This window comes from Loxodonta africana, chromosome 3, assembly GCF_030014295.1.
Source record: "Loxodonta africana isolate mLoxAfr1 chromosome 3, mLoxAfr1.hap2, whole genome shotgun sequence".
Classification (NCBI taxonomy): Eukaryota; Metazoa; Chordata; class Mammalia; order Proboscidea; family Elephantidae; genus Loxodonta; species Loxodonta africana.
This window is the reverse complement of record NC_087344.1, coordinates 32,389,849-32,416,581: the sequence shown is the minus strand read 5'-3', so window position 1 is coordinate 32,416,581 and position 26,733 is coordinate 32,389,849. Positions and strand designations below refer to the sequence as shown.

The following is a 26,733-nucleotide window of genomic DNA, read 5'->3' as shown; positions in this document are numbered from 1 at the left end:
AGCCCTGGGTCATCTGCAGTCCCTCAACACCCCATTACCTCGAGCACAGGCCCGGCGCCCAGGATGGTGCGCTCGACGCCACAGGCGTAGCCCTTCTGGCTGAGTGCGGTGAGGCAGTGGATGAGGAAGTTGGTGCTTTGCGTCTTGCCCGAGCCGCTCTCGCCCGAGATGACGATGCACTGGTTGAGATGCTTGCGCAGCATGGCGTGGTAGGCCGCGTCGGCGATGGCGAAGATGTGGGGCTCCAGCCGGCCCAGCTGCTGGTTCTCGTACATCTTCACGTACTTGGGATTGTAGATGGGCAGGAATTTGAAGGGGTTGATGGCCACGAGGATGCTGCCAGCGTAGGTGTAGATCTTCTGCTGCAGGAAGCGCCGCTTGAGGTTGCGCAGCAGGTTGGCCTCGGTCAACTCGGGCAGGTCGCACAGGTCGTCAAAGTCGGCCTGCTGCCAGGGCAGGAAGCCGCGCTGCGCCAGGCCCCGGGCCGCCGCCGCCTGTGCCACCAGCTGCATGTGCAGATACTTGATGGTGCCATCAGCATTGCGCTCCTGCAGTAGGAAGTAGTAGCCATCGCAGCGCGGATGCTCGTCCTGGGCGCGGCGTGGCCACAGCAGCACGCGGTGCACAGGCGAGTCGTTGGCGTCCAGCACCCACTCCTCGCCACCTGACTCCTTCACCTCCACCAGCACGTAGCGCTTGGAGCCGTCCAGGTGCAAGGTGGCGATGGCGTCGCGGATGACGTCGGACGTGGTGGTGTCCTTCGTGGCCGTCACGCGGCAGGAGGCCTGGCTTTCGGCAGACAGCTGTGGGTAGATGTGCAAGTGGTAGGACGCCTGCTCGGGGCCGGCCCGGCTGCCCGCCTCGCTCACACTCATCCTGCTGCTGCCGCCGCCGGCCCGGGCTCCGCATGCCTCAGGGCGCGGGGTGTGCGTCTGCGGGATCTGCAAGGGAAGGGGGACACAGTTAGGGCTGCAAAGTGCAGGTTTGTGGTGCTGTGGATTGAACTGCGCCCTCCCAAAATATACATTGTAAATCCTAACCCCTATACCTGTATGTTGTGGACTGAACTGTATCCCCCGCAAAATACTTGTAGGAATCCTAATCCAATGCCTGTGTGTGTGTGTTCTGCATTGAATTGTGTTCCCCCAAATAGGTGTAGAATTCCGTGGAAGGTCCCGGGATAGAGCAAACCATTTGTGCTCAGCTGCTAATCTAAAGGTTGGCGGTTTGTACCTACTCGGAGGCACTATGGAACAAAGGCCTGGTGACCTGTTTCCATAAACATTGTTATTGCGTGCTGTCGAGTTGATTCCAACTCATGGAAAACCTTATGGTGCAGTTCTACTCTGTAACACATGGGGTCATTATACATCAGACCGACTTCACAGCAACAGGTACTAACCTAAAGGCAGGCAGTTTGAATCAACCCAGTGGAGCTGTGGAAGAAAGGCCTGGCGATCTGCTTTCATAAAGATTACAGCCACGAAAACCCTACAGAGCTCAGTTCTACTCTGTAACACATGGGGTTGCTATGAGTTTAAATCAACTTGATGGCAAAGGGTTTGGTTTTGATATCTGTGAATATAATTCTGACTGGAAACAGATTTTTCTTTGTTATGTTAATGAAGCCACTATCAGTGTGTCTTAAACTGACCACTTTTGAGATACAGGCAGTCCCCGGCTTATAACTAAGGATAATGAACTAATTCCGTTCCTAAATCTGTCTTTAGGTCAAATTTGTACGTAAATCGGGTTAGGTACAATTCTCATATCTCATGCCAGTTAGCCAAAGGTTTTGTCTTAGTATACAGTGTACCTTTCTATGCATAAAAAATTAAAGAAACACTTCCCAAATACACTAAAACATCTTTAATACAATAATACAGTAATAATACTGGTCTGATGGACACTACAAAGAAGTGCCTGTTCATTATCCATGTATGTGCCTCAAATTTTTAATATAATAGGCTTTACAGGGGTGGGCTCGCAACAAGTTGTACTTAAGTTGGATGTTCGTAATCTGGGGATTGCCTGTATAAAAGAGCAAATTAGGCACAGAGAAGCAAGTACCAATGCAGTGGCCACGTGGAGACTGGCAAGCAACCGAGGAAGCCAGGGCTATGGAAGCTGAGACAAAGGTCATCCCCCAGAACGGAGAGAGAGAGAGCCTTCCCCTAGAGCTGGTGCTCTGAGTTCAGACTTCTAGCCTCCTGAACCGTGAGAAGATAATTTTGTTTGTTAAAGCCACCCACTTGTGATATCTGTTACAGCAACTTCAGGAGACTAAGACATTGTGGATACAACGCTACTGGGAAATAAGGTTTTCTCTGTAATGTTAATGAAGCCATATCAGTGTAGGGTGGGTTCCAAACCTAATCACTTCTGAGTTATAAAAAACCGAGGAGACACAGAGACATGCAATCACAAAGAGGGGAAGATAGATGTGAAGATCGACAAGGAGCCGAGGAATGCCAACAGCTACCAGAAGCTGAAACAGACAAGGAAGGACTTCTTACAGCCATGCCCTAAATTTGGACTTCTAGCCTCCAGGACTGTGAGATAATAAACACCTGTTCTTTAAAACTACCCACTGATGGGATTTCTGTTACAGCAGCACTAGGAGGCTGAGACAAGGGGTGACCCTGATACCAGCGCTCAGGCAGACTGTGCATCCTGTGGGCACTGGACCCCTGGCTGGAAGCCCCTGCCCTGACTGGATACTGCCCTGAGGCCAGACATGACCACACAGGGCTCCTGGGGAGGGCAAAAGAGCCTCCAGCCCCTAAACTGGATCTTTGACTTATAGGTCAAGGCTCTGACAGTTCTAGTATTGCTAGCCAGACCAAACCCTGCCTCAAGACTAGGAGCCTCGAGACCCCCGAGGAGGAGAATTGGATTGGGGAGAACCACTGAGACCCCCAGGGAGAGGGACTGGGTCGAGGAGAACCCCTGAGATCCTCGGGGAGGGGGGCGAGGGTGGGAGAACCATGGAGGCCCCAGGGAGGAGGGCCGAGTCAGGGAGAACTGCTGAGACCCCTAAGAGAATTGTTCAAAGGGCGTCTGCTGCTGAAACCCACCACCCCATCTACTTGTGAGAAACACATCCTGATGAGGTGGGTGGGCTTCTAAAGGACCCCCAGCCCATCCTCCTCATGATGGCCAACATTGTCACTGACAAGGAAAGACCAAGGGACAAGGGACTGGGGAACCAGGATGGCTAAACATGACAGGGTCCTGGACCAGGAAGAGGACATGATGGAAAAAGTGGTGAAAACTGAAAAAAGTCCGAAGTATCGTCAACTGAAACGAGCCAGTGTCGATTCTTAGCCAGGACAAATGCACTGTGCAAAGGTGGGGTGCCATTAGGGGAAGCGGGGTGTGGGGTAGATGGGGACCCTCCATCTCTGCAACTTGCCCTCTCTGTACCAACTCTGCAGAAAATCTAAAATTACTGTCAACAAAAAAGTTTATTTAAAAAAAAAAAAAGAGCCAGTTAGGCTGGGTGAGCCCCTGAAACTACTGCCCTGAGATAATCTTTAAACCTTAAACCAAAAATATCCCCTGAAGCCTTCTTTAAGCCAAACAATAGTTTAGCTTAACTAGTAAAGAACACCTGCCTTGAACATTATGCTCCTTTAAGAAGTATCTATACTGGATCCATTTGACAACAGTAACTCAAAACGTCAGACAGGAAGCTTAAGGGGCAGTGAGCTTATGTTAATAGGGGAAGAACAACTCAGAAAAGGGGGGGTGAGAATGGTTGCACAGCTGGAATACTGTAATCAGTGTCACTGAATTGTACACGTAGAAACTTAAATTGGGGCATGTTCTGCTGTGGGGATTCTCAACAACAACAACAAAAGATGCAAGTGCTTCTAAAGAGGTTGCAGGGAAAAAAAGAAAAGGCAGTTGATGCTGGTGCAGCCCATTTGGTGTCACCTAGCATGAGGTAGAAATGTGGCAGGGGTCACGTGTGCACGGTCACTATGCGCCAGCCATGATGGCCAAGGAGACGAGATGAACCAGACCTTAGCTCAAAGCCCAGCGCGAGGGTGCATCCAGCACAACGATAAAGGACCTGCAAGGGGGGGTGATTATCCCGGAGAGCTGGGAAAGGCTTCAGGGAGCCGGGAACATCTAAGAGGGATGAAGGTAACATCTGAAGGATGAAGAGCTCGAGCAGCAGGTGGGCAAAAGGAGGGGAAGAGGGTGTGGTAGGCCCACCACCTGTTTTTATAAAAAAAAGGTTTATTCTAATATAGCCAAGCCCATTTGTTTACATATTATCTATTCCCTACTATGGTGGAATTGAATAGCTCCAACTGAGACCACATGGCCTGCAGGGCCTAAAATATTTTCTATTGGCCTTTTATGGGAAATATGCGTACCTAAGGCTTGAAAATAAAGACTCAGATATGTGTACACCAATGTTTACAGTGGCACAATCGCCAAAACGATGGAAATGACCAGTATTCATCAACAGATATGCATGTGATGGCATATTACCAAAAAAAAAAAAAAAAAAAGCCAAACTCATTGCCATCGAGTCAATTCCAACTCAAAGTTACCCTACAGGACAGAGTAGAACTGCTCCATAGGGTTCCCAAGAGTGTAAATCTTTAAGGAAGCAGATCGCCACGTCTTTCTCCTGCAGCATGGCCGATGCCTTTGAACTGCTAACCTTTCGGTTAGCAACCAAGTGTTTTAACCTCTGCACCACCAGGGCTCCTAATGGTGTATTACTCAGCCCTCAAAACGAATGAAGCGCTGATACATGCTATGACGTGGACGAACTTTGAAAACATGACGCCGAGTGAGAGAGCCAGACACTAAAGGTCACATAGTGTGGGATTCCATTGAAATGAAGCGTCCAGAATAGGCAAATACACAGAGACAGGAAGTAGATTAGTGGCTGCCAGCAGCTGAGGGAGAGGGATGGAGAGTGACTGCTAATGGGTATGGGGCTTCCTTTTAGGGTGATGAGAATGTTCTGGGAACTAGACAGAGGTGGTGGCTGCACAACACAGTGGATGGACTAAATGCCACTCAACTGCTCACTTTAAAATGGTTAATTCTTTGTGACGTGAATTTCACCTCAATACAATTTTTAAAAACAGTGCAGTCTGGTTCCATGTATGTAAAATTCTAGAAAATGCAAACTCAGCTATAGACTGCTGACCAGTGGCTGCATGGCAGGGAGGTAGTGAGGAGTAGGGAAGGAGGGAACAAGGTGGGAGGGAGGGGCTGCACAGGGGCAAGGGGAAGCTTTGGGCTGGGGGGCGCGGGGATGAGTCATTCACTGTCTTGATCATGGTGATGGCTTCATGGGGTGTTTACAGGTGTCAAAACTCACCAAATTACACATTAAACAGGCAGCAAACTGTACCTCAATTGTTACTGTTGTTAGGTGCTACTCAGTCAATTTCAACTCATACTGACCCCTTGTAACAGAACAGAACTGCTTCATAGGGTTTTCTAGCTTGTAATCTTTGCAGTAACAGATTGCCGGGCCCTTCTTCCTCAGGACCACTGGGTGGGTTCAAACTGCTGATCTTTTGATTACCAGCCAAGTGCTTCACTGCTGCACCACCAGGGCTCCTGTACATCAATTACAACTCCTTAGAGCTGTTTAAAAACAACTCGGTGGATTACAAAAGGACCCAATTCCCCACGAGCTGATCTTTTTAAAACACTTGGTCCTATTTTCAGAATGTTAAACTAACTATTTTCAAAACGTCCACTAACACTGTAGCTAGGACACCCCCCCTGAGAAAATGGTTTGAAATCTGTGATGGTGTTAGCAGTGCAAGGGGCCACGTGACACTGTTTACCTGGCCGTCCCAGGTAGCAGGAGAGTTAACCAGCAGAACTTCATGGGGAACACTACGCGGCCCTGAGATGTTTACAAAGACCTGCAGGCTTCTGAGCCACGTGGGAAATGCAGGACCCAGACTCCAAGAGGCACAACGTGGTCACAGCCACACAAACGCATGTGTGCACCCAGGGATGTGCACACGCATACAGGCACATACATAAGTGTATGAACACACACGACGCACTAGTACAAGGGCATACGTGTACACGTACACACACGCACACACACGGACACACACATACACACGCCCAACTCATGCGTGCACAGACACAGGGAACATACGCTGTCATGCTAGAACATACATGCACATACTTGTGCACATACAGACACATGCACACACATAGTCACAGACTGCCATACAGGCATGCAGACACATGTGAACACAGAGCACAGGCTTGCACACTGGGGACACACATGCACACTTACATGCGCATACTCGGACACACGTAAAAGCACATGCTTTGCACATCCACAAATAAATGTTCACGTACACACTCATACGCACACAGACGCACACACTGGAACACACATGCAAATGCACACATTTGCATGCATTCATATGCACCTCTACTACACTCATGTGCACAGTCACGTTGACATGTATACGCAAACGTGCACAATGCACACATATGTGCACATACCCATGTATACACTGGCACACACACGCAAGCACACACATACGTGCACACTCACGCCCAGAGCCAGGATTTCAGATGGGGTCCCCCCTGACCTGAGCACATGAGGTGGCAGTGGGCGCGCACCACAGCTTCCGGAGCGGCAGTCCGGCTCAGGCTGCCGGCTTCACTGTCTTATGTCCAAACAGCCCTGACGTTGGCAGAGGGTGTCCCGGACACCACGCCTGCTCCGCCTCCCTGCGCTGATCCACTCTGACCACAGAGTGGTTATGTGCTGATGATCTGGACCCCACGGGTTCCTGCGGTCCCCCCACACATTCTCACCGGCTAGACAGGCAGAAGGTAGCACGGCCACTTTGTGCCTCCAGGGCTCCCCTGAGAGCAGAGGCCTGTGTATGACTTCGGGGAGCCAGGGGCAGTCACAGGACCAGCTGATGCATGCCCAGCCCCCATGGGGCCACAGCCCGACCCACCCACAATTCAGGAGGAAGTTGATAAAGCTTGCTCAAGACCTTCCGGGCTGCGGGGTGGGGGTGGGGGGGGAGGGGGTGGTGAGGAGCAGGCACTTCCTCGCATCAAGGCCGGGTGGCCGGAATCAGCTGGAAGCCACACACTGGAACTCCCAGCGTCTGGCCTGCGGGTCGCCAGAACTACCTGCTGCAGCTTGCCCTCCACCCACCCCACCACCCAACCCACTCCATGACTCTCAAGCCCTGGACTGCCTGTGGCCCTTACCCACACCCCCCCGGCCCGCCCCAGCTCCTCCCCAGCACCCTTCTGAGACCCCAGAGAAAAAGTTCCGCGCGTTCTCTTCCCTCCAGGAAATAGCTCCCATGGCCTTGCCTTAAAACCAGAAATAACTGAAGGGGCCTGGGTGGCGCAGTTGGTTTGCCAACCTAAAAGCTGGCAGTTCATACCCACTCAGCCGCGTCACAGAAGAAGGGCCCAGTGATCTCCTTCCGTAAGGATTACAGCCAAGGAAACCCTATGGAGCAGTTCAGCTCAGTTAACACATGGATTCCCAAGTCACAAACCAAAAACAAAAACAGAGATAGATGGTCAACCCTTGTCTACCCCAAAGCTCTCCTCGTGCATCTAGGTCCAGGAAAAGTCCTATTCCCTCCCCACGCTTCCACCTTGCAGAGTGTGTGCACTTTCATCCCGACCACCCTGTAGACCAATGCATGCCCCCACTGCTCCCCAAAAATGCCCGCCAAGCCCCTGCCGCAGCCGGGCCAACCCCCTGGCCAGGGCCTCTCCCAGCCTACCTGGCCCTCCTCACTGTGGACTGTGTGGCCCTGGACACGTGGGACATGTCCTGGGTCTGTCTGCTGCTCTGTTCCAGGGCCATCCACTCCGCAGCCACCTGCCCACTCCTGCCCTGCTCAGAACCTCTCAGCAGAGATTAGCCCTCCCACTGACCTCATCCCACCTCTCATTAATGTGTCCTCAGCATGGCCTGTCCTGTCACCCCTGGCCAACAGGGCCTCCCACCTCCAATCTCTTCAAACGTTATAGATGTGGGCATCCCAGCACAAAAGTACCCAGAGGTGCCCCACTGCCAATCCCATCCATCCAGGCCTCGGAGCGCTTGGCTATTTGGTTTGAGCCATGGTGGCCACCCTTTGGCCCCCACACTAGCTGAGTGGACTTGCTTGGGCCATACCCTGAGACATCTGCTGGGGCCACTGATCAGCCTAAGCAGGACGCAGCCTCCGCAAAGCCCCCAACACACAGCAGGATGGCAGCTCTCCTGGGCATGGGCTATTCCCCATGAGACACCGATTAGGTCTCTGCCTGCCCCACCAGGCTGCCCAGCTCTGCAGAGAAGCCCACTGCATGCACAAGGCAAGCAACCCTCCCCACCAGCCCGCCTCCAAGCACCTGGGCCTGCCCTGTGCCTTGTCCATGTCTCATTGGGGACCTGGCCCTGGGCCACATTGCCTCCACCTGGTGCTGGCCCTCAAACTCTCAGGGCTGGGACACTGTGCAAGTGATCCAAAACTCTTGGCTGCCCAGTGGTCAACTCCCTGACCACATTGCTTCCACTGCAAAAACCGTGGGTTGCACTATCTCCCCCAAAACTCAAGCATTGTCTCATTCTGCAAAGGGCACCCACTGCAACGTGCATCACTGCACCTACAACACTGGGCTGGTTCCCTGTGTCTAGGCCAACCTACCCTCACTCTGAAGACCTGATTCATCTGCCAAACAGACTTCCAGATTGGTCCGTCTGATCAGTAGGTCCACCTGGAACAGCATAAATGACTACTGCCTGTCTCACAGCATCTTCACCAGCACCACGTATTATTGTTTTTCTCAGTCCACATCCATGGGTTAGGCAAAAGAAGTATCGCATCACTTACATTTCTTTGACTACAATGCTGGATTAAAAAAAAAACTTCACAACAACAAAAAGAGCAGCTGCTGAGGCTACTTATATACAACCAAACACCTCATGGATTTGGTTTCTTGGTTTGGAGGACATGGTTTCATGGAGCATCCTAGTCAATTGGCCCAATGATGTGTTTAGTGCCTCTGTTCTACCTCCTACTTTGTTGTGTAGTACCTGCTGTCTTAAAAGCTTGTAAGGGGCCATCTCAGGTACAACAATTTGTCTTCATTTGCCTGATGCAACAGAGGACAAGAGTCAGGAACAGGAGGAAGAAATGGAATGTGTGGCTAACTGCTTCCATGAACAACTACCTCCTTTGTGTGAGACCAGAAGAACTGGATGGTACCTGGCTACCATTACTGAATACTTTGCAAAGATTCTATAGAACAATTCTGATCAAAAGGGAGAAAATGCAGAACAGAACTTCACATTCTCACGGAACCCACTTTCTAGAGCCTTGAAGGCCAGATGAACCTCTGAAACTACTGCCCTGAGAGAATCTTTAAACTTTAAACCAAAAATATCCCCTGAAATCTTCTCAAAACCAAACAATAATTTAGCTTAACTAGTAGAGAATATCTGCCTTGAGCACTATGCTCTTCTAAGGGCTATCGATACAGGATCGACTATATGACAACAGCAACTTGAAAGGTGAGACAGGGAACTTAGGGGATAGTGAGTTTATGTTAATAGAGAAGGAACAATTCAGAAAAGGATAACAAGAATGGTTGCACGACTTGAATGTAATCAATGTCACTGAATTGTACACATAGAAACTGTTGAACTGGTCTATGTTCTGCTGTGTATATTCTCAACAACAAAAAATTATTTAAAAAAAAAAACTTTCTTTAGGGTTTATATTTCATTTTTTTGGAAACCGTTCATTTGGTTGCCCATTTTTTTCTACAGAACCACTGTTTATCTTATTGTCTCAGAAGAGCTCTTTATATAGAAAGGATGTTAGCACGTTGTTGTCTTTGCCGAAACAAATCTATACCAATGTACTTTGGTTCTGCACTATTTTTTGATGCAAATATTACATTTCAGGCAGCCAGGCCTATGGGTCATTTCTTTTATAGTGTCTATTGCTTCTTTCCTACCCCAGATCTGACAAACACCAATCTATACAGTACTTTTTTTCCCCCTTTCCTTTCTTTTTATTGTGGTGAAAATATACACATCAAAATATTCACTACGGATCTACACTTTTTGTGTGTGTTCCCCACTGCTATTTATTCTTTAAGCCTTTATCCATCAGGAAAGTATTTTGGTGTGTATTTTAGTTTCCTGTGGCTGCTGTAACAAATTACCACAAACTGGGTGGCTTAAAAACACACATACCCGCCAAAAAATTTGCTCTGTAAACTTTCACCTAAAGCACGATGATAAATTACAATAAAAACCCAAGAGATGTATTCTCTCTCAGTTCAAAATTAAGGGCCATGCTCCCTCAGGACGCTCTAGGGAGAATCGTTCCTTGTCTCTCCCAGCTTCTAGTGGCCCCAGGTGTTCCTGGGCTCGTGGCTGCATCACTCCAATCTCTGCCTCCATTGTCGCATGGCCTCCTCCTCTGTCTTTTTTGCTCTTCTTAGAAGGACACTGCCATTGGATTGAGGGCCGGCCCTCCCCAATCCAGGATGATCTCGCCTAGAAACTCTTACCTTAGTTACATCTGTAAAGGCTTGATTTCCAAATAAAGTTGCATCCTGAGGTTCCGAGAGGACATGAATTCTGGAGAACACTATCCAACTCACTGTGGACTTCCTTGGTGGTGCAACCGAGTAAGTGCTCGACTACTAGCTGAAAGATTGGAGGTCTGAGTCCATACAGAGGTGCCTTGGAAGAAAGGCCTGGTGACCTACTTCCACAAAAAATCAACCACTGAAAACCCTATGGAGTACAGTTCTACTCTGACACACATGGGGTCGCCACGAGTCGTAGTAGACTCAATGGCTACTAATACCATCCAACTCACTATAGCATGAGAGGTGAAACAAATGCTTTTCACAAGAGCAAAGCAACTGTTTCAATGCCTTTTATTTAAAAATCCTTCTTCCTTGCACTGATTGCTGAGCCTGTTTTTGCTTGTTAAATATTGAGCACTAGATTATTCCATACTTAGGGGTCTGCTGCTTGTGCCTGGCCATGCTGTTTGGATGACCACAGTTTCAGAGGACATTCTCAGATGAGGGCCTCTCACTCAGAGGGGCACAGACATTTTCTTCTCCAGCTCCCAAACACACCTTTCTCATGAAGCCTCATCTTCACTGGGAGTCCCTGCGTGGTGCAGTTAATGTGTTCAGCGACTAACTGAAAGGCTGGCGGTTCGAATCCACTCAGAGGCACCTCAGAAGAAAGGCCTGGTGATCTATTTCTAAAAAGCCAGCCATTGAAAACTCTATGGAGCACAGTTCTACTCAGACACACGTAGGGCGGTTAGAAGTTCGGGTCAACTTGATGGCAACTGGTTTCATCTGCATGGAGCCTGAGACCTGGGAGCCCGCCGAGCTGTGGCCGGTTCCTTGGTTCAAGGTCCTGGTTCCATGTGGATGTGAAACCTGTGCCCCAAAACCCCCTGCACGCCTGGGAGGAGACAGCCGGCCCAGAGGCAGATTCCTAAGCGGTTGGCTGAGAAGAAGGAAGGAGGCTGACCTTGGGCTGAGGAGCTGGGTCCGTGGGTTCCTGGGGATGTGGCTGGGGGAGGGGGGAAGTAGAAGTCACAGGCCTGTGAGAGGGTGTCAAGGGCAGCAGGGCTGAAAACCGCACGTGTCCTTCCTTAATTGTAACTGTCCCACCAAATGCCCTGGAGTGTATACACCTGGCCAGCCCTCTGTGTAACGTGAACAGGAAGCAAAGCACAGCCCAGCCTGATATGATCAGCCCACCCAAGGCTTGTGTAAGAACTACCTCCATCACCACAGAGAAAGCAAATTGGTGGATGCTGAAAATCCCCACCAGAACAGCTAAAAGGTGGAAACAACCCAAGTGTCCAGCAACAGATGAATGGGTAAATACAAAGTGGTCCATCCACACGATGGACTACTACTCAGCCATAAAGAGAAACGAAGTCCTGATACATGCTACGACATGGACGAATAATGAAAACATGCTCAGTGAAAGAAGCCAGATACAAAAGGTTACACAGTAAAACCTGTGAAAGCCGGAACCTATGTAAGGTGGAAACCTGTCAGAGAAGGAAAGCTAAACTATTTTCCACCAATAAAGAGTAATAGAAAACTGGTGAGACCGCACCCCGCCAAAGGAAGAAAAGTTACGACACTCAGAAAAAAGAGTTCTGGCTCTCCTAGGTTTCATGGTACTACTGTGTGATACCATTTATATGAAACGTCTGGACAGGCACGTCTGGATCAGATCATGTATCTGATAAGGCATTTGTATCTAAAATATGCGAAGTACTCTCACACTCACTTATACAAACAACCCAATTAAAAAAACGGGTAAACGATCTGAACAGGCATTTTCCCAAAGAAGATACACAAATGGCCAACAAGCACATGAAAAGATGCTCAAGACATCATTAGCCATCAAGGAGAAGCAAATCAAAACCACAATGAGATACCACCTCACACCTACTAGGATGGCTAGAATCAGAAAGATAGTAAATGTGTAGACAAGAATGTGAAAAAATAGAAATCTTATGCATTGCTAGCAGGAATATAAAACGGTGCAGCCACTTTAGAAAACAATTTGGCAGTTCCTCAAAAAGCTAACACATTATTACCACATGACCCAGTAACTCCACTCCTAGGCATATACCCAAGAGAAATAAAAACATAAATCCACACAAACCTTGTACGGAAATGTTCACTGCAGCACTGTTTATAATAGCCAAGAGGGGGAAACAACCCAAGTGTCCATCAACAGATGATGGACAAATACAATGTGGTCCATCCATACAGTGGAGTATTATTCAGCCATAAAAGGAATGAAGTCCTAATAGATGCTACGACATGGATGAACCTGAAAAATATGCTGAGTGAAATAAGTCAGACACAAAAGGCCACATATCGTGTGATTCCATTTACACGCTATGTTCAGAATAGGCAAGTGCAGAGACAAAAAGTAGATCACTGATTTCCAGGGGCAGGTGGGAAGGAGAAATAAGGAGTGACAGCTAATGGGGACAGTGTCTCCTTTGGGGGTGATGAGAATGTTCTGGAACTAGATAGAGGTGGTCTTTTTCATTGTCCAGCAAGGAAAAAGGAAGACAAAAGAAGAACTGATGAGTCTGACCCGGGGTGTTGGCGAAGAATATTGACTATACCCTGGACAGCCAGGTGAATAAACAAATCAGTCTTAGAAGAAATACAATCAGAATTCTCTTTAAAGGTAAAGATGGCGAGACTTCAGCTCACTTACTTTGGACGTGCCATCAGGAAAGACCAATTGCTAGAAAAAGATATCATGGTTGGTAACGTAGAGGGTTAGCAAAAATGAGGGAAACCCTCAATGAGCTGGACTGACACCACAGCCACAGCAATGGGCTCAAACGTACCAACAGTCATGAAAATGTCACAGGACCAGGTAATATTTTGTTCTGTTGTATGAGGAATTGTAGTGAGTTGGCGCTGACTTTATAGCAACTAACAACAGATAGAGGTGGTGGCTGCAGAACACTGTGAATGCGCTAAATGCCACCGAACCATCCACTTTACAACAGTCAAGTCTATCTTATGCGAGTTTTATCACACACACACACACACAAAAAAACTCTAGTGAAAATCCCGAACAATGAAAAATTAAAAGGTTTTGCAAAAGCCATGTTGGTATATTTTCTGTATTCTTCGAATACACGTACCTCAGTTCACCACTACCCGTCTGTCAGTGTGCCATACTGTGGTGGCTTGCATGTTGCCATGATACTGGAAGCTCTGCCACCGGTGTTTCAAATACCAGCAGGGTCACCCATGGTGGACAGGTTTCAGCTGAGCTTCCAAAGTAAAAGAGACTAGGAAGGAAGGCCTGGTGATCTACTTCCAAAAATCGACCCATCAAAACCCTATGGATCACAACAGAATACTGTCCAATAAAGTGCTAGGAGACGAGCCCCCCAGGTTAGAAGGCACTCAAAATATACAAGGGCCGCAGCCATGGACTCGAGCATACCAACGATTGCAAAGGCAGCGCAGGCCTGGGCAACGTCTCGTTCTATTGCATGTGGGGTTGCCATGAGTTGGGGCCGACTCAACAGCAACTAACAACGACCTCTGTTCAGAGCCGTTATCTCAGGCTCTCACAGAAGCAAGGTATAGGGAAAGGAGAGGTAACCAGAAATTAGGTCCTGGCGTGAGGAGACAAATTTGTAGTGAGCCCTGCTCAAGGTCTGGTGGAGGCTTTGCAGGGGCAGGGAACGCAGCGCTCTGTGTATCAGTTTGGTGAGCGATTTGGAATTTACAGGAACACGAGGCGAGCGGGGCCTCCAGAGAGTGCAGTGTAGCCCTTCCATTTATGCAAGGCCATAATTTGAAGCCACATGTTTATCAGATGAAATCATCCCCCAGCTAAAAGGAGAAGGCTAGCATTACGGCGGCATCGTTGGGAAAAGTGCTGTTTGTAATTTAGCGCGATTCCACTTTTCACATACGCCTCCTGGGGCCGGTTTTTTTTTTTTTTTTAAGGGAGGAATGATCACATCAAACTATTGGAAAGATCACCAGCCAGTCAACTGCTGTTGAGTTGACCCCCACTCATGGCAACCCCATGGGTGTCAGAATAGAACTGTGCTCCATAAGGTTTTCGATGGCTGGTTTTTTGGAAGGAGATCGCCAGGCCTTTCTTTCGAGACATCTCTGAGTGGGCTCGAACCTCCGACCTTTCAGTTAGCAGCTGAGCATGTTCACCACCTGCGCCACCCAAGGAACACCAGAAGCAGCCAAATAACTCCAAAATGAACAAATTTGGGACTCACAGCAGTACAGAACTGGGGGACAAAGTTAGAGCTCGCCCCCACCAGTTTTCTGCACTTCGAACTTGAATGTTAGGTGTCCACACGAGTGGAGCTGTTGGGTAGAAGAAGTGGGTACCTAGGAAAAGCAAACTCCAGTGGCTCAACTCCTCAAGGGCAGCCCAGGGTGGAGGAAGGCTGGGTTTGTTTTTTCTTTTTCCCATTTCAGGAAGTCTGATAGGACTGGATCCCTGCACCCAGGGCAGGGTCTGAAGGGCCTGTGTAAATGTCAGGAGCTGGCTGTCATGGAGACTAGTGGCTTCGGGGTGACACCCTAGGACACAGGCCAAGGGGTGGGACAGAGCAGGAATCAGCAACCCTTGCTGAGAACAGCTGGGTGAGTTGGCTCTTTCAGCAGTGTCCGTGGGGAAAAGTGATAAGGGGCAGGGGGTCTGTGCTGGGTTGAAGATCCGTGGATGGCACAAACAGTTTGCGTTCGACTACTAACCTAAAGGTTGGTGGTCTGAACCCATTCAGCGTTGCTGTGAAAGAAAGGCCTGATGATTGCTCCCATAAAGATTATAGCCAAGAAAACTCTATGGAGCTCAGTTCTACTCTGAAACACATCGGGTAGCCATGAGTTGGAGTCAACTCAACAGCAATGGATTTTTAAGGGTTTGTGCTAGGATAAAGAGTATTCCCTGAAATTGATGCTCATTTGGAACCTCAGGGCGGGACCTGAGTTAGAAATTAGGTCTTTGAAGGTATAATGAGTTAAGATGAGGTGATACTGGAGTAGGGTGGGGCCTAACTCTGACGACGAGTATCCTTATAATGGGAGAAGACAAAAGGTGCACAGACACAGTGGAGAAGGCCATGTGCTATGGATTGTGTCTCCCAAAGTATCTGTAAACTTGGCTAGGTCATGAGTATCAGTGCTGTGTGATTGTCTACCATTTTGTCATCTGATGGGATTTCCCTATGTGTTGTAAACCCTATCACTATGATGTAATAAGATGAATTAGTGACAGCTAGAGTGATGAGTGATGAGATCTACAAGATGAGATAGTGTCTTAAGCCAATCTCTTCTGAGATGTAAAAGAAAGAAGCGAGCAGAGAGACATGGGAACCTCATACCACCAAGAAAGCAGCACCGGGAGCAGAGTGTGTTCTTTGGACCTGAGGTTCCTGTGCTGAGATGCTCCCAGACCAAAGGAAGACTGATGACAAGCAATCTTCCTCCATATTTGACGAAGAAGGCCTTCCCCTGGAGCTGATGCCCTGAATTTAGACTTGTAGCCTACTAGGCTGTGAGAGAATAAATTTCTCTTTGTTAAAGCCATCCACTTGTGGTATTTCTGCTACAGCAGCACTAGATGACTAAGACAGAATCCATGTGATGACAGAGACAGAGACTGCAGTGATATGGCCGCAAGCCCCGGGACATCTGGGTCCACAAGAAGCTGGACGAGACGAGGAAGGATCCTCCCCTAGGGCCGCCAGGGGGAGTGTGGCCCTATTGACATCTTAATTTTAGACTTCTGGCCTCCAGAGCTGTGAGAGAATAAATTTCTGTTGTTCTAAGCTCCCCCCTTGTGTGGTGGCTCCAGGACATTCGTACAGGGGCCCAAGGAACTGATACTGGCTGTGCAGACGAAGTTTCTGGAGGAGTCCTTAGGTCACCAAAGACTTTTCTCTGCCTTATTTGAGTATCACTGAAAAGCTTATAAGGCCCCTGGGTGGGGTAAATGGTTTGCTCTCAGTATCTAGCTGAAAGGTTGGTAGTTTGAACACACCCAGTAGTACCACAGAAGAAAGGCCTGGTAATCTCCTTTCATAGATTATAGCCAAGAAAACCCCATAGAGCACAGCTCTACTCTGACATACCCGGGGTTGTCATGAGTTGGAATTGACTGTGCCCACACCCATGGTGGCAACTGAACACATCCCTTCCCACCAGCTCCCCCAGACCCTCCACTCTGATCCCAACACCTTGGAGAAAGCCCTTTCCCCATAGGCTTGCTGGAACTAACTCTTTTGGCGTGGTCTGTTAAAGCTCCAGGTTTGAGGGGACAATACCTCCTCCCGGGCACAAAGCTTTACCCTGGGTCTGCAGTCATGCCCTGGACAAGGCTGTCTTCGTTCATGTGACTGCTCTGGGCAAGGCACAAGAGAGGGAGTGAATGTGGAAGGAAAGGGGACCGTTAGGGCTGGGTAGTCAGGGAACTAGATTCTGGGGAAAGAGATGGACAACAACCCAACAAGCAGAGAGGCATTCCTAAGAGCAGTAGCGCTTTGGAGAAGAAAACCCAGAAAAACGTGTTGGGGCAGCAATTCTCACCGGGAGCGATTCTGGAAATGTCTTTTGGCTGCCACGACTGGGGGGTGAAGGGGAAGGGCTGCTATGGGCATCTGGTGGGTGGAAGCCAGGGATGCTGCTCAACACCCTGAAGTTCACAGGATGCCCCCACCCCAGCAAAGAATGTTCTGGAATCAAAGGTCAGTAGTGCCACAATGGGGAAGCCAGGACAGAACGGGTGTATGGAGGGTCTGGGTGTAATGGTACCGGTGAGGGGTGACCAGTGCAGGGGACAGGCACTGTCTGGGCCAGTCTGAAAAAGGGAGAGCAGTGTGGCTGGGCCAGCTGGAGGCAAAAGTGGAGGACAGGGAGGAGCTGGGATCGGGACGATCAGGTCCACCGGGCCTTGCAAATGTGCAACCGAGTGCGGATTTTCACACAAAGAGTGGGAGCCACGGGGTTTGAAACAGGGGTGCCAAGACCTGGTGTGTTTGAGAAACGTCACCTTGGCAGTGAGGTCTGGTGGACCTGGGGTCCCATCTGATGCCTCTGGCACAGGTCTGGGGAAGATGCGGGTGGCTCAGATCAGGCCTGTGACAAGCACTTGAGCTCTGGTTACAGTTGTGGGGGGAGACCTGGAAGGTGCTGCTGGTGGCCAGGTTCCAGAATCTTCTGAAGTGATGGGTGGGCTTGTCGACAAAGATGGGTTAGACAGTGGGACGGAGGTTCTGGACAGTGACAGATAAACTCTTCACAACGCCCCCTCCAAACAAAACAGCCAATGAGTCGCCATGCTCAGGCACAAAGCCACCTTGCAAAGCCCCATCTCATAAATCAACAAGGAGCACAGTCCGATGCTCATCACGTTTGTATGGTCGGTGTGGGAACACAGGGAGGTTCCTGAGGCTGGCTCTACCCTTAAGGGCACTTTGAGTCACCGCTGAGAAGAGGGGCGAAATACTGGCTCAGAGAGGCCATACTTGTTGGGTGGTGGGTCAATGGGGACCTCCACTGCATCCTCCCCTCCCCACCTATCCACGTGCGGTGGGCTTGGCAGCTGAATGGGGCCCCCGAAAAGATATGTTGAAGTGTTAACCTCCAGTGCCTATGAACGTGACCTTGTTTAGTTAGAAATGGGGTCATTGTGGACGTAATTAAAATGAGGTCATACTGGAGTAGGGTGGGTCCTGATTCCAATGACAAGTGTCTTTATAAGACACAGAAAAGACACAGACACAGAGGAGACGGCCATGTGAAGATGGAGGCAGAGATTGGAGTGATGTGACCATATGCCTAGGAACGCCTGGAGCCACCAGAAGTAGAAGAGACAAGGTCTGGAGGTAGCATGGCCCTTCTGATACCTTGATTTCAGGCTTCTGGTCTCCAGAATGGTGAGGGAATACATCTCTGTTGTTTTGAGCCCCCCAGCTTGGGGTACTTTGTCACGGCAGCCACTGAGACAGAGGCGGAGGGACGAGGCATCCCTGCGCTCTGCATCCAATTCCTCTTCCTGCACTCTGAGAGTTTGGTGCTCTTCTATACCATCAGGGCGATTCTACTCCCTGGGACACTTGGAAATATCTGGAGATATTTTTGGTCATCACATCTGGGTGGGGGAGTGCAACTGGCACAGAGTGAGTAGAGACTGGATGTTGCTCAATACCCTACAGTGCACAGGACACCCCCAGCCCAGAGAATGATCCAGAACCAAACGTCAGCAGTGTCAAAAGGGAGAAACTCTGCATTAATTATTCGGGAAAAAACTTGAGTTTGATTCCTGCTCACATGGCACGCCAGAATAAATTCCCAGCGGGTTAGATGACGTAAACCAGGGTGACCCTCCACTCGGCATGTGTATTTAAACGTGTACAGTACCCTAGAACTTCCATAGGTCAGATGTCTGTGGAAAGCAGTTTCTTGGGGGTCAGTGGAATCCCCTAACCCACAGGTCTTCACCTGGGGAGATTCTGCCCCCCAGTGGCACTGGCAATGCCTGGGGACGTTTTTGGTTGTCACAACTGAAAGGGAGTGCTACTGGTATTGAGTGGAGGCCGGGGATGCTGCTCAACACCCTACAGTACACAGTATGGACCCCACCACAGAGAGTGATCTGGAACTAAATGGCAGCAGTGCCAAATGGAGAGACCCTGCTTTAAATAAATAGGAAAACCAACGTTTGCAGACTCAAGGGTCTCCCCACGACATGAGTCCTCAGGGAGGTTCCAGAACTCGTTCATTTGGCTGCACGATATTTGGGGACAAGCAGGAGCATATTTGGGACCTGGAGGTGTCTGGTTCCGTCACAACAACCCATCCCCCACCTCATCCACCTGTCATTTTCTCCTTTCCCCCTAAAACCAGGAGGCAGACTACAGACCAACAAAGGTAAGGGGCTGGCTCCAGGGCATCTCTGCGACCTGCCCATCCACACACCCACCTCAATAAAGTGCATCGCCCATCAGAGACGAGGAAGCTGGCCATCCTCCTGTGGTCCCTCCGAGTCCGAGAGCTCGTCTGGGAATTAAAGCCCTGGGCCCACCCCAGGGGGTTGAGAAATGGGGCGCACTTTCAGGGGCTGGGTGTGAGAACCCAAATGCTGCCTCCCAGCCTCCGGTTGCACCCACCCTAAAAGGGGACCCAGTGTTGCTGGGTGCTGCAAACATGCTCAGCTGCTAACTGAAAGGCTGGAGGTTCAAGCCCACTCAGAGGCACCTTGGAAGAAAGTCCTGACGATCTACTTGCAAAAACCAGCCGCTGAAAACCCTAGGGGACACAGCTCTACTCTGGCACACGTATGGTCGTCCTGAGTCAGAACTGACTCCACGGCAACTGGTCTAGTTTACTGTCCTTTGACAGAGGACTCCCCACGCCCCATTTTAAACATCACCAGCTCCCTGCGGGAGATCAAGTCCCAATTCCTCAGCCAGGCACACACACAGCCTACCAGGCCCAGCTCTAAATCCAAAAAAAAAAAAAAAAACCCAAAACAAAACAAACCCCAAATCCATTGTTGTCAAGTTGATTCCAACTCCCGTCCACGTGTTACAGAGCAGGTTTCCTTAGGTCATCTTTAGGAATGCAGGTCATCAGGCCTTTCTTCTGTAGCACTGCCGGGTGAGCTCAAACCATCAACGTGTGCACGCTGTTTGCGCCACCCAGGGACCTAGCTCTAAATACACCCCTCGTAAAATTCCATGAGATCCCCTACTCTCCAAGCTGGATGCCTGCCTCTCTCTAAGCAGGCAGGCACCCGGAAAGTTACCTGGCAGCGTGCTTCCAAAGTCTGCGTGGCCAGCTTGCCCACCCCTTAGAGTGTTTATTTAAATTAGTAAGAGATGAAGCAAAATGAACCACTGTTTTTTTTTTTTTTTTTAAGTCTATCAGTCTGACTATAAGGTCCCTGGGTGGTGCAAACGATTTGAGCTTGGCTGGTAACCAAAATGTTGGTGGTTTGAACCCACCCAGTGGAAGAAAGGCCTGGCAATCTCCTTCTGTAAAGATCGCAGCCGAGAAAACTCTATGGAGTGCAGTTCTACTCTGCAACACCTGGGGTCGTCAGGAGTTGGAATGGCACAATAGCTGTCTGACTGTCATTGCTGGGTGCCATTGAGCTGATTCCGTCTCACAGTGACTCCATGTGACAGAGCAGACTGCCCCATAGGTTTTCTTGGCTGTAATCTTTACAGAAGCAGGGTGCCAGGACTTTTTCCCGCCAAACTATACCTTCAAAATTCCTTTACAATATACAACTGAAATCGGCAAGAGGAGTACTGGAACACCCTAACTGTGCTCGCTCTCTCACTCTCTCTCTCACTCACACACATACACACACCCCTGTGAGGTCCGGCAGAGCTAGGATATAACACATGAGTCAGACGAGGACAGTTTATTCATGGTTCCAACTAACTCACAAGCCTAACTAACCCTGAATCACTACTTTCTTTCTCATTGGGCTGGGGCTTAAGACGTCTCATTTAGGAAGTGACAGAATCCAAACTCATCAGCAGCATTTTGAGATCATGGCTAATCTCCCAAGTCCTCCACGCACCAAAACAAAAAGCAGAAAGAGATGAAGAGACGGCCCCCAGGCTGCAGGGGTGGGCGGCTCGGGCCAAGCGGGGCGCAGACTGGGCCCTTTGTTCTGTGTCTTGGTTGGGACGAGGGCAGAGAGCAGGGCCGTGGAAAGGCCGCGCCGGGGAAGGGGCTGCCTGGTACAGTGGGTTGGGGACTCGCGGCGCACAGAGCGGTCCCCCAGTAACACTGCCCAGGAACGTGGTGTTTGCTCGTATCAGGTTAAGTAGCAATGTCACAGGGAGGACTAGAGGAGCAGGCACGAAACAGTACGTGCTTGCGGGTAAACGGGCATCTCGTGCGCACGGGAGGAGATAACCCGGGAGACAAAGCCACTTTTATCCAGGGCATTCTCCAGGGCAGCTCTGGAGAAGAGAATCCAATACCTCTAATCTTGGAAGAAAAAAGCAACAATTCATTCTAAGATGAGGGGCAAGGACAGTTCCTCCCAAAATCCAGGTCAGTCCCAACACAAAGACATGAGACACAATGGTCCCCACTGTCCCTGAGGAGGAGGGCACAGCCCCACTCCCCCCAGTTCCTCCTCGTTCATCCGTTCTCTGGGCCCACTGCCTAACTCCACCTCGGTCTGCTCCTATCGGTTCCTTTTTATCAAGACAGACTCCCTGAAGATTAAAAATCGCCTGGAGGGCAGAATCCAGTGGCTGGTCCACTTTCTCATGGCTCCTGGTTCTGAGAAACGTTTTGTCAGGAGCTCAGCACACACCACTGCCAGTTGCTGTCAAGTCAATTCCGATTCCTGGTGCCCCGTGTATGCAGAATAGAATTGCTCCACAGGGTTTTGGAGGATGTGACCTTTCAGAAGCAGATTGCCAGGACTTTCTTCTGAGGTGCATCTAGGTGGTTCAAACTGCCAACCTTTAGATTAGTAACCAAGTACTTAACAATTTGTGCCAGCCAGGGACTAAGCAAGGGCAAGGCCTGGATAAGAACCAGCATTTACGATGGAGCAGTGGTTCTCAAAGGGGTGATTCTGTACCCAGCAGACACTGGGCAAACGTCTGAGACATTTTTGGTTGTCATGACTGGGGGTAGGTGCTACTGGCATCGAGTAGGTGGAGACCAGGAATGCTACTCAACACCCTACAGTTCACAGGAAGGCCCCCACCGCAGAGAATGTTCTGGAACTAAATGTCAGTGGTGCCCTGGTTGACACACCCTGCTCTAGAGATTTAGTCTTCACCAATTTAAGGAGGAAATACAGTCAGATTGCTTCTTAGACGCAAGGATGGCGAGATTTCGTCTTGCTTACTTGGGCACGTCATCAGGAAAGATCAATCGCTAGGAAAACACATCATGTTTGGTGAAGTGGAAGGTCAGCAAAAATGAGGGACACCCACCATGAGATGAACTGACTTGGCTGTAACAATGGGCTCAAACATATCAAAGATTGTGGGGATGGCCCAGGACTCGGCAGTGTTTCATTCTATTATACATAAAGTTGCCTTGAGTTGGAAACGACTCAATGGTAACTAACCACAATAGCAATAACCCTTCAAGGAGTCCCTGGGTTGCGCAAACAGCGAAGCACTTGGCTGTTAACCTAAAGGCTGGCAGTTAGAGCCTACCCAGAGGCAACTCAGAATAAAGGTCTGGCGATATACTTACAAAAGGTCACAGCCACTGAAAACCCTATAGAACAGTTCTACTCTGACACACCTGGGGGTGTCATGACTTGGAATCAACTCGATGGCAACTGGTTAATAATCCTTCATGTTTCTAAAAGGCCCAGGTAGCCATCTCTGAAGTCCTCACCTCCCTGGGCCTAAGTTTCTGTATCAGTAAAACAGGAACACATACCCCCGTGCTGGGTGTCGGCAGGATAAGAGAGCTGGGTATGTAACAGCATCTATCACAGAAGCTGCTCAATAAAGGGCGGTGCTTTGAAGGTATTCGTTCCTGCAATTTCCTCCTCCCGATGGTTCCTTTTTTAACAAGATGCACTCCGTATAGATTAAGAATTGACTGAAGTTACCCTTGAGAGAGAACCCTGATGGTACCGTGATGAAGGGCTTGGCTGCTAACCAAAAGGTTGGCAGTTCAAATCCACCAGCCCCTCCTGGGAAACCCTATCGGGCAGTTCTACTCCATCCTATAGGGCTGCTACGAATCAGAATTGACTTGCTGGAAATGGTTTGGTTTCTTTGGTTTTACCTTAGAGAGTGCCCTCGATAAACATGGCTTTGTAAGCTGCATTATCTCCTCCTATTCTTTAACATGTCTTTATCCTTCAAGGTGGTGTCAACAGTTTACATTGGACTACTAACTGACATATTAGCAGTTTGAACCTACCCAGCGGCACTATGGAAGACAGGCCTGGTGATCTGCTTCTATAAAGATTAGTCAAGAAAACCCTATGGAGCTCAGTATTACTCTGCAATATGTGGGGTCGCTGCGAGTCGGAATCAACTCAATAACTACAGGTTTAAGGTCCCTGTGTGGCGCAAATCGTTTGCGCTCAGCTACTAACCTAAAGGTTGGACACTCAAATTTGCCCAGAGGGACCTCGCAAAACAGTCCTGGCGATCTGCTTCCATAAAAATTATAGCCAAGAAAATCCTATGGAGCTCAATTCTACTCTGTAGAAGTTGTAGGGTCACCAAGAGTCAGAATGGACTCGATGGCAACAGGTTATCCTTTAAGGCTGAGCTTGGGGCCAGCCACCTCTTTCAAGGAAACTTGCCGGAATCCCCCTTGCCCCAAAGCTTGCACTGGGTGTCCTGACTCTGCCCTCACATTGTCTTGCACCATTGCCATGAACGTGATTATTTCCAAGGGAGTCTCCACTAGAATGTCCCTCCTCAGGAGGACTCATCTATGTCCTGCGGACCCAGCCCAAGGGCTGGTACAACCAGCCCTTGCTTCACTGAACTCTGGGCCCATCCAAGGCCCACGATGGCCCTTATAGGAGATGAGGACAGGGAAGCTGCAGGTTAACAAGCCCCCACTGGGGAGAAAACCACCTCCTACAGCCAAAGGGAAAGGGGAGATTCCCCAATCCCAACCTGCTTCACCACACTGCAGAAAGTAGAGGCTGGAAAGGACCTCAGGGAGGGTCTGGCCCAGGGACTTCCTGCCAGAAGGATGTGGCAAGCTTTGGGGCACAGGGGTGCAATTTGCAAAAGCATGTTCTACACTGTGATCTTCTATTTGGGAAATGAAGAAGCAATAAAATAAGCTTTTGTAGTATCACTTATAGAATGGGAAGCTGCACAAAATTGGGATCATTGTAACAGCGATTCGGTAATTTGTGAGTCAGGGGCAAGGTAAAATCTTAGAGGGGGTGGACGAGAGACACTATGGCTATCAAGTATCAAGAAGGGTTGAGTTTCAAAGGTGAGAAATACTGATTAAGGCCAACCTACCAATTTCATAGGCGAAGAAACAGCCAAGCAGGATGGTCCAAGGCCAGGACCCCCAAAAGGAGCCCTGGTGCACAATGGTTAAGCGTTCAGCTACCAATTGACAGGTCGGTAGTTTGAACCCACCCAGTGGCTCTGTAGAGAAAAAACCCTGTGATCTGCTCCTCTTAAGGTTGTTGTTGTTCTTCTTAGGTGCCGTCAAGTGGATTCCGACTCATAGCGACCCTACATACAACAGAATGAAACACAGCCCTGTCCTGCACCATCCTCACAATCATTGTTATGCTTGAGCCCATTGTTGCAGCCACCGTGTCAGTCCATCTCATTGAGGGTCTTCCTCTTTTTCACTGACCCTCTACCAAGCCTGATGTCCTTCTCCAGGGACTGGTCCCTGTAAAGATTAGAGCCTAAGAAACCCTATGGGGTAGTCCTACTGTAATACAGGGTCACCTTGAGTCAGAATCGACTTGATGGCACACAACAGGACCCCCAACATAGTGGTTCCCCCAGAACCCTCCACCTGGCTGTACTCCTAACACAAAAAGAAGGCAGTGGGGCGGGGCGGGGAGAAGGTTCTGTGGAACGGGAAGATGAGCTTGGTAAGGGCAAGGGGCCACGTCTGCCATGTTCGTCATTGCGTTCTGGCCCACACTCGGAGTGTCTGCAGTAGGGACGATTGGAGGCTCAAATTGTGCGCCCCTGGGCCAGCAAGGTGGGGAGCCACCTCCTTTGTGGGCCAGAAGATTCTGGAAACGAAGGCAGTAATTACCTCTCAGGGGCCCTCTTTACATTCAGTTGATCCAGATTCACATGTCCTAAATGGGCTATAAAACCAGGCTCTTCAGTTCTCCTGGTTGTTGTTAGTTGCCTTGGAGTCTATTCCAGCTCATGGCGACCCCATGTGTGCAGAGTAGAACTGCTCCACAGGGTTTTCAAGGCTGTGATCTTTCGGAAGCAATTGCGAGGCTTGTCTTCCTGGGTGGGTTCTAACTGCCAACCTTTCAGCTAGTAACGAAGCCCTTAACCATTTGTGCTACCCAAAATCACCACAGACAGGGGAGGTGGGAAATTAAGGTTGATTGGAACCACTGAGCCCACAAGGCCCGAGGCAGAGGCCACTGAGCCAGACCCCAGCAAGGAAAATTTGAGGATGTCTTCAAACCCACAGCGTTAATCAGATACTGAAGCAACTGTAGAGTTGTCCAGGTCACTTCCAGCTGCTCCTGGGCTTAAGACAACGTGCAGAAGGTGGGAGCTGGGACCTTCCCACTCAAAGGCACAGTGCCTCTGCCAGCTCGCACCTCAGCCACCTTTCCTTGTGACCAAGGGGGTTGGAGAGGCCTTGCCTCAGTAGACCCCTTGTGTATGGGCGCCCGGGAAGACAGGGCTGGCCGCTGAGCCTCTCTGGGAGCTCAGCCCCCACGCCGGGGACAGATTTCCTGTCTGCTGTTTTACCCATTTAAGTCCAAGGATGCAACCCCACAGAGGTAAACTCACACCCGCTCCCCCCATCCTGAAACCCAGTTCCGGCCCTACTGCGGGGGCTGGCAGCTCCTTCCCCACTGGCAGCCAGGCTGGGACCCCAGAGCTCCTTCCTCACCCTGCAGCCAGGCTGGAACACAGACTCCAGCAGATTTGTCTTAGGAGCAGAGTGGCATGGCCGTTTAAGTTTTCAGGACCGGGAGATGGGTCCAGTCACCCAGCTGGGGATGAATCAAGAGGGTAGGGGTCTGATCCCCTAGGGCTGCTCCCCAAACTCTCCAGGGGCACCCTGGCCCTTTCCTTCTCTTTTCCTCCTCTCTAGGCCCTCCTCTTAGTTCCTGCTATGGCTTTTATATTCTTTTCTTCCCTCAACGTGCCCATTCCCCAAAAACAGGCGGCCACCCCAGTGGGCTCAGACCTCCCGCTTTTGCGCATCCCCGGGGTGCCAGGCGCTACTCTCAGCATCGTACACCCTGCCTCTAGCCCTTGAGCCGCGGCAGCGCCCCCAAGCTGTTTCTGTACTCCTTCCCCCCACCCGCTGTCTTGCACCTCTTCCCCAGCCCGGGCCTCTCCATTCCGCCTCCTTGCCTCCCCCTCCCAGCCCCATTTCCTGCGACCCCCCAACTCCCCCCTTAAGCCACGTCCTTCTCGAAAAGCTGCTGAAAGCCACAAGCCTTCCCCACCCCTA

At 50.0% G+C, this 26,733-nt stretch overlaps 1 protein-coding gene across 7 annotated transcripts in view; it reads right to left on the bottom strand.

Annotated features, from left to right (window-relative positions):
* The window catches only part of MYO9B (myosin IXB), an 88,834-nt gene extending 81,878 nt beyond the window's left edge, over positions 1–6,956 (bottom strand). For 2 of the 7 annotated variants that reach the window (XM_064280931.1, XM_064280934.1), the window contains exons 1-2: positions 6,606–6,955; positions 39–941 (exon numbers count right to left, since the gene is read on the bottom strand). In XM_064280931.1, coding sequence (XP_064137001.1) covers positions 39–875 — 837 coding nt within the window. In that variant the 5' untranslated portion in view covers positions 876–941; positions 6,606–6,955. Of the gene's footprint in view, positions 1–38; positions 942–6,605 lie in introns of all 7 variants that reach the window. The other 5 variants (XM_064280935.1, XM_064280937.1, XM_064280938.1 and 2 more) reach the window with 4 other exon arrangements.
* Between the last annotated feature and the right edge of the window lie 19,777 nt (positions 6,957–26,733).